At 31.2% G+C, this 8,502-nt stretch overlaps 1 protein-coding gene across 1 annotated transcript; it reads left to right on the forward strand.

Moving 5' to 3' along the window:
• Positions 4,742–7,842, forward strand: LOC104710461 (polygalacturonase At1g48100-like). Its single transcript, XM_010427070.1, has 7 exons — positions 4,742–5,034; positions 5,115–5,408; positions 5,617–5,649; positions 5,740–5,947; positions 6,567–6,648; positions 6,752–6,860; positions 7,224–7,842. Exons 1-7 carry the CDS (start codon positions 4,783–4,785, stop codon positions 7,605–7,607), a joined length of 1,362 nt encoding a protein of 453 aa, XP_010425372.1. The 5' UTR covers positions 4,742–4,782; the 3' UTR covers positions 7,608–7,842.

An 8,502-nucleotide genomic window follows, 5' to 3' on the forward strand; every position in this document is an offset into this window, starting at 1 on the left:
TGTTTATGACTTTCTCTTTACTATCTTTAGCCAGCCGATGGTATTTACTAACATAAAACCAAGTCGATGGTAGTTACTTAATTTTATTTCAGAATTGTGCTATCTACTAATATTACCCTAGAAAAAAACATCTAATACTCACGCAAGAGTTTTAAATTTTAACATTATCTTTATTTGTTAATTACTTATGTTACCCCTAGTATTCATTTTTCTATAGTATCGTGTATGTGATTAAATTCATGATTTTTTTTTGTTGTTTTAGCAGTATCTAATTATGTTGTATTAAAACAATAGTCCAACACATGTTTGGGGAACACCTTTGCCACAAGTACTATCAAGGATACAACAACTATAATTCTTTGAGTACTGGCATATATAAAAAGAATCCAATTACTTCCCAATAACTATTTAAAGAGAACAAGTAACAACATCACAACGAGAAAAAGAATCTAAATTGGACTTTTATTGTTTAATGTTTGTTGTAATAAAGAATTTCACCGTGAGAATTAAAAGAGAAAAAATGAATTCAGACATTTTAGACAAATAATCATGTAATATCGGGATGGACAAATACGATTCATGAATAGGAAAAAAAAACAAATAATTGAAGTCGAGTGTACAAAATTTGTTAGAAAGCAATGTTACTTAGATGAATTAGTTTAAAATTGACATTCATAAGAAATATATTTTCTTATATTGTTCAAGTGAAAATAATAGATGTTTATAGATTATAAGTGGATTTTATTACTTCGTTCCTTAAACCCAAGCTCATAAACTCAACATAGACTCAAACAAATTGATAAAAATCTAAACGCATAATAAGTGTTATCACTATATAAAGATCCCTAAGGATTCAATCTCTTAGTAAAGATTGAGCAAAGTTGAAACAAATATAAGTGTTCAATCTATATAAAGATCCCTAAGGATTATAATTATGAATCTTTATAATTATGAATCAAGAGGGAGAAAGGTTAGTAGAAGCACCTATGACTGATGAAGGTTATTGTATTAAGTTTGAGAAAGCAAGAGAAGACACTCACAAAGAAAAGAAGAAGGAAAGAAAACCTGAAAGAGATGGTAAAGAGTGTGGAAATGATTGAGCAAAGTTGTAGTTGTTGATATAAACCATGAAGACTAGTTAGACCTGTATTATTTAAGAGATTATTATAGGTTTTGCCAATTTTTGTTCTAATTCTTTTGAATCTGCCATTTTCTGTAAATATTTTAGATCTGTCGTCATTATTGGTCACTCTAAAAGCTATACATTTGTGATTTGGTTTTTTTGCTAAAATACACACTTTATACTAAATACTAAAATTTTTTAAAATGGAATAAAAGAAACTCAATTTAATGTATAAATTGTATTTTAAAATATTGAATATGGAAAATCCACAATTGTCGCTAAAAATGGTCTTTTATAATTGATTCGTTATTTAAACTTATGTTTATTTTCTAATATTCAATCTACAGTGGTGCTTAAAAAAAATTTGATGTGGCGTTCTAAAAAGAAGTTTTAATTTTTTTTGTTACAAAAAAGTTTTAATTCATAAAGTAAAATATCTACAATAACATTATTCCAAAAAAAGAAACAGAGTAAAAAGTATAATTTATTTTAAACATAATAGTATCATAAAATTATTAGTCGAACTGTCAATATCAAAATTTTTAATTTATAACAAACTATTGTCGGATAGACAAGATAGTCAAATTATTAACGATGAAGACACAGTTCAAAGCCACGGGCCCACGGTTAAGAAGATAGGAGATGATGGTTGGTTGCATATTTTTATCAATGGTCTCTTCTCCTAATTGTTTTGTACCAATGTTTAATGGGATCATGTTGAAAAAACTTACTATTTTTTTTTGTCAATCATTGGACTACAACTAGCCGGTCCATTAGCTAAATTCCTATATTCGTAGGAGCTGAAACTCGATTCCGGGTGTAATGGTATCTTCTACAAATAGACTTACTTTCTGCCACTGCACTAAGATCACTTCACAAAAAAAACTTACTATTTATAAGTCAGTAAACCACACATAAGCAGGTAGGTACGAAATGATTTGATTTTTATATGTTAAAACTTAAAAAGACAAAAGATTTGATAAACAAGCGTTCATTGTTGTTTGTTTCATTTATAAGTTTGAAAACGAATGCGTTACTTTTCCTTTTTTTTTCAGCTTAGCATTGAAGGTTTTATTTGCAAAGTTATAATATATGTTTGGTTTTTATATAAGACTTCAAATTTTTAAATAATTTTCTTTCATTTTTATATTAATTGCCTGACTTTTTTCTGTTATTCGTCTAATTAAAAAAATTGTTACGCGTAAAGTAAACATATGTATATGTAATTGATACAAGCTTAGATAATATGAAAATTTTCTAAAAATATTATATATATATATATATATACAGTATTATAACATAATAGTTTGAACTGGTATATTATTTTCTATAATTATTGATTCATCTTTTTGGCTTATAATACTTAAGGAATTATGTTTCTAGGACAATTTAAATTTAAATTTAATTAAAAACTCACGAAAAATCACTGGAGAAATAGTGGTGTATTGCCAACTTAAGTTTGTCCTAAACTCATAACCTTTTAAATCCACCAAACACCCAACTTTGATTTTTGTCTTCTTTTGGCAAATTAATATTAAGCTCTTGCACTGTGATATAAAAGGTCATAACAATAATTCTTTTTGTACTAGACAATTATTGTTTCGGAAAGTTTTTTTTGTTTTAATCATAACTCTTAATTTGTCGGCTACAATTGACATAGCTAGTAATATAATGTAGTACCATATATATAAATCATGGATCGATCTGCGGTAACACGAAAACGATGGTAATGGAAAAACAGTTAGGTTACAAGTTCAATATTCAATCCACATATTCTAAGACTTACAAGATGTAAACTTTTCTACTACTTAATCAGTGTTGTGTTAAAAACCTAGATGTAATACAAATTTTCCTTGATTAAATAAGCTAACTAAGCACATTTGAATTTGTTAAACTAGCGAAAGTACATTGAAGAGATTTAAACATTTTTTCGGAAACCAACTTTTTATTTTTGGATAAGGTATTTTTTTACTTTTATAATGAAAAGGGGTGTATAACGGTTGCTTATGATTGAGGAACAAGCAATTGCTACAGATCATTCCCCATTAACTCATTTTTATTATTACGCAACAATTCACCACCTTTTCTATTATGGGGTATTTAAAAAAATTATCCATAACATAATCTATGTCATATTATTAATTAGCTATCAGCTCTTTGTTTTATTTTTAATACTAATATGCAGCTACCTTTATTCATATAAGTTAATTAAAATTAGGAGGTTTCATGGATTTTTTATACTCCCTCCGATTCCATATAAGTGTCGTTCTGGACTTTTTTGAGTAGATTAAGAAAACAAACAATTTGACTGTTTTAACTTCTGAAATTAATTAAGGGTAATTTCAGTTTTAGTAATCTGTGCTAGTTTAGTTAAGGATATATTAGTAATTTTGGTTGTGTTATTCCATTTTCCAAAACCAACGACACTTAATAAAAAAAAAGTCCTAGAACGACACTTATATGGAATCGGAGGGAGTAATATATAAAGAATGTACATAGAGATACATGAATTGCAGATTTCTGGTCATTTATTGTAATGCTTTATTGCTTTTTAGTTGGCATTTGTGTTACCATTTTGGATTTTGTGGAGCAACACACTTAAAAACTGGTCTTTACACTATTTCTCATCGTTCTGTGAATTTGGAACCAATTCAAGAATCAAAAAGGCTTAAAATTATTGTTCATGCATGAGAAACTATTAATTAACAGTAGACCCAAATAATGTATTTTAAGCCTATGAAAAAGTGTTGAAAGATAGAAATTAAGTGCCTCGTACGTTGGTTTTGCAGTTGTCTGTGTAGATTTAGACAAATATAATTTATTCTAAGATGTGTTAGATTGTACCTAAATGTATGTTTGAAGAAAAAAAATCCAGTGAACTTTTAAAAATCAGTTGGCATGGAGAACCATATTTGCAAGATATATGACCCAAGTATTCGAATCGTCCCACATGGAGACATTGACAAAATTTGACTAATATATATATAGTAACATTGATCTCTTCATTTTTTATCAATTGGTTTTGAGTTGCATTACCTATATTTAATTACTAATACCGAAAATGAAAGTGTTGTGACGCGAATAGAAGTATTTTTATGTTGCACTAGTCAATCCACAATTTCAAAGATACATGTGCAAAAAGTCTCTCGATAAATGGATTTTGTTGTTCTTTTAATATCACACATCGTAGATAAATAACGCGTCCCAAGTTTAGGAGTACATTAGATTTCGTAGATAAAGGAGTGCCAAGTTAGGAGGAGAAGAAGTGCAATATTGCAATACTTGCATGCATGAGTTTTTCATTCATTGTTGCTAAAAGAAAATTTGGATGTATAGTAAATGTTAAAATCAGCACCTTACTTCAGGAAGAATCAGATTTACAGCCTATTTTGATATATATTTTTGGTACATGTAGGAAATTGTATGAGGGATTAATTGGCGTGCGAAAATATTTAAGTCTATACATGCTGACATACAAAATATAAAGTCTTTTTTTTTGCTCGAGTTTTATAGGGCATTTCTGAAAATAATACAAAAGGAAGGGTCGATTCAGTAGAACTATTGCTATATAATACCTTTCTTGTATCCAATGCCTTTCACACAATACACCAACACAAATAATCAAATTAAACATAACAAAAAGTTATAAGAAATAAATTATGAGGACAATAAAGAGTTCGCCTCTTTTAGCTATGCTGCTCGGTGCCATTATCGTAGCCGCCGCCATCTCCACCATCTCCGTCGAGGGTCGTAAACATCACGTCAAGAAGATCAAATCCAAACACCGTCGTCATTCCAAAACTACCCCTTCCGGCTCTCCCGCACCGGCTCCTTACCCGTCCACCCACGATGGCCTTTTCAACATTCTCTCCTTCGGTGCCATGGGTGATGGAATCTCCGACGACTCTAAGGTACGTCGTCCATATATTTTCAAGCATTTCGTTTTCGTTTGCCATTTGTGAAAAACATTTTCTAATCGAGAGGTGGGCAGGCATTGGTCGGAGCGTGGAAGGCGGCTTGCAAAGTGGCCGGTGGGAAAGTGGAGATTCCGGCAGGGAAACAGTTTATGGTGAAGGCAGTGACACTGCAAGGTCCGTGCAAGGATGATACGGTGATTCAAATAGAAGGGACCTTAGTGGCTCCGGAGAAGATAGGGTCGTGGCCTAAGTCAACCTTGTTTCAGTGGCTTAACTTCAAATGGGTCAGTCACGTGACCATCCAAGGCTCAGGGACTCTTAACGGTCGTGGCTCCAACTGGTGGAACTTAGAGACTTATCAGACTCAGGTACGCTTTATTTTTATTTCGATGCTAATTTAAAATACTTATTAGATCACTATACTGAGAGTGAAAAATACAATCTTTTATTATAATTGCAATCAAGATTAAAAGAATTTAAAACGTTTTGCTGTATGTTCGTTTGATATATATTTTTTTCAAATTGTATTTTGAGATTAATTTTAAGCTTTATTTGTGATTTGTTTCCTCTTTTCAGTCGAGAAAGTATATCCCACCAATGAAACCAACGGTGCGTAAGTCTATTTTTTACAAAAGAATTTTATTTTAACTTAAGATTCGTAAAATATTTATTGATGGCTTAAGTGAATTATACGTATAGGCACTTAGGTTTTATGCAAGTGAGAACGTGACGGTCCGTGACATAAGCATCGTGAACAGCCCACTGTGTCATCTGAAGTTCGATGACTCGGACGGAGTAAAAGTCAACAACATTACGATATCCTCGCCGGAGAATAGCCCTAACACCGACGGTATTCACCTCCAGAACACACGTAACGTCGAGATTCAACACTCTAACATCGCTTGTGGTAATTCATATTCTCTTACTTCAAATTACATTTATTTGTTTTATTCATTAACTACAAATAATTCCATAGATTTTGAATTTTTCATATGATCACGACACCTAAGATTTTGAATTATTTCATCATCATACCGTTCCATTGTTCCAGTTTTTATGCGACTCTATATCATTATATATATGCAATTGGAAATACATGTGTTATGTGTACATACATATATAGAAGACTATAACAATACATCTTTTTATATCATTGAACATAGTGGTTGTCACGTTGTAGACGCCAAAGATAATGTAAAATTTTAAAAGTACTATAAGAATAAAGACATGAAACAGGAAAAGACATCATTGGCTGAATAAAAAAGATAACACTTAATAACGGTATAACTGTCACCAAACTAACTTTTTATGCAAAAAAGCAAGCATGCAGAATGAAAAAGCTCTCTTCTCTTTAATCTATATAACTCATATTTAATATATGAATTAAGAAAGGTTACATGGACCAGAGATTCTAAATGTTTAAAATACTAAGCACAAATCAAAAAGTTATTATAATAGTTATATACTATTCATCTATTTTGGGGAGGATGTAACTCTGAATTTTCTATTTTAATCTTGTTAAACAGGAGATGACTGTGTATCCATCCAAACCGGCTCCTCCAATGTTCATATCCACCACATCAATTGTGGCCCTGGCCATGGCATCAGGTTTATATATAATAATACATTTCCATTTAGTAATCAGTATATTACCTTTTTCAGTTTTACTGATTTTTATTTATGGTATTTGTTTTCGTTTGTGTGATCACAGCATAGGTGGACTAGGGAAAGATAAGAGTGTGGCATGTGTTTCTGATATCATTGTAGAGGACATCTCTATACAGAACACTCTTGCTGGTGTTCGAATCAAGACTTGGCAGGTACATCTTATAATTAATATAGAGACGACATTATTACTTATAAAAATGATAGTCATCCCTGAACCCAAGTAAAATATATGTATCTAAAATATGATATGGTTGAAGTATGCAAAAGTAAAAGATAAAATAGTTGAGACTTTTTATGAAAATTATGTGTTTCTAAGAAAACCCACTAAACAACGCAAGTCTTTCTATGTAAACGAGTCTAATATGCCTTTCTCTGTTAAATGTTTATGTTTTGCATTACATTTTTTTAATATATTATACATGAATGACGTTTGTTTATGGTTATAGCTATCGGATTCATTTTTCGATTTATATTGTAAACTTTCAAGTGAATGACGTGTATATATGTATCCGCAGGGAGGATTGGGGGTCGTGAAGAACCTAACATTTTCGAACATACAAGTAACGGACGTGAAGGTTCCAATAGTAATCGACCAATATTACTGCGACAAGTCCACGTGTAAGAATCAGACTCGTGCAGTGTCGATTTCCGGGGTCAAATACAACAACATTGTAGGTAGCTTCACGGTGCAACCGGTACGTATCGCATGTAGCAACAACGTGCCATGCATGGGAGTGGATCTTATGGATATAAGGCTAAGACCTTCTGGAGGGATCAGAGGGTTACAAACTCATCAGCAACAACAAGCTTTGTGTTGGAACTCGTACGGAAAAACACAAGGGCCTTTGGTTCCTTCAAGCATTGGCTATTGCTTGAGGAAGAGTAACATTACAAGTTAGAGACTACCATTTGTGACTCTTTTTTTGGTCACAAATAATCGTGACAGTTTTGTGACTACTTTATGACTAATAATTGACTACACATAAGTTAGTGACAATCTCGTCGCAAAATTACGACAAAATGTTGTGGTCTGCAAACCGTCTCATATATGGGACTATTATAAGACTATTATCCTACTCTATTATTGTGGTCATAAAATAATCGCAAATTGAGACGGATTAAAAACACTCTTTGTAGTCATGATTATTAGTCCTAAATTTGAAACTTATTTGCAACTTCGACTGTTTGCACCACATCAAGTTTTTACTCATTAGATTGAGAGATCTTGGTTAGAAGTCTTTCACCATGAGGGATTGTAGAATCATATGTACATTTGTTTTACTCTCAATCTTTAAAATTGCTATGATTTTATTTGAAAATATCGTCACAAAATGCTTACACTTTGTGACTATATTGCTACTACCATCTTAGATTGTGACTAACTTGCTTCGTTTTACTAACGCCTAAAGACTCTATTTATATATTCAACAACAGAGAATCATAAGATATGTGTTATTTGTTTTTCCATTGAATCACTATAAAACAAAAAAAAATCAAATGTTTAGAAAAAATATTTGCATATTTACATAACATGTATATTAGTGTTACATATGATTTTTATGTAATGTCTGTGAATGTTTTTTAATTTTAATTTTACTTACCATATCAAGTTTTTACTTATTAAACTAAGAGATGTTGTTTAAAATTCTAATATAGGCGATTGTAAAAAAGGGTCACAAAACAATCACACTTTGTGACTACTTTTCTATAGTGGTCACGTAGTTGTGACTACTTTGCAACGATTGTACAACTAACACCTGAACATGCGACTGATTTGCTACCTTTTACATACTC

The sequence above is a fragment of the Camelina sativa genome, chromosome 9 (assembly GCF_000633955.1).
Source record: "Camelina sativa cultivar DH55 chromosome 9, Cs, whole genome shotgun sequence".
Lineage (NCBI taxonomy): Eukaryota > Viridiplantae > Streptophyta > Magnoliopsida > Brassicales > Brassicaceae > Camelina > Camelina sativa.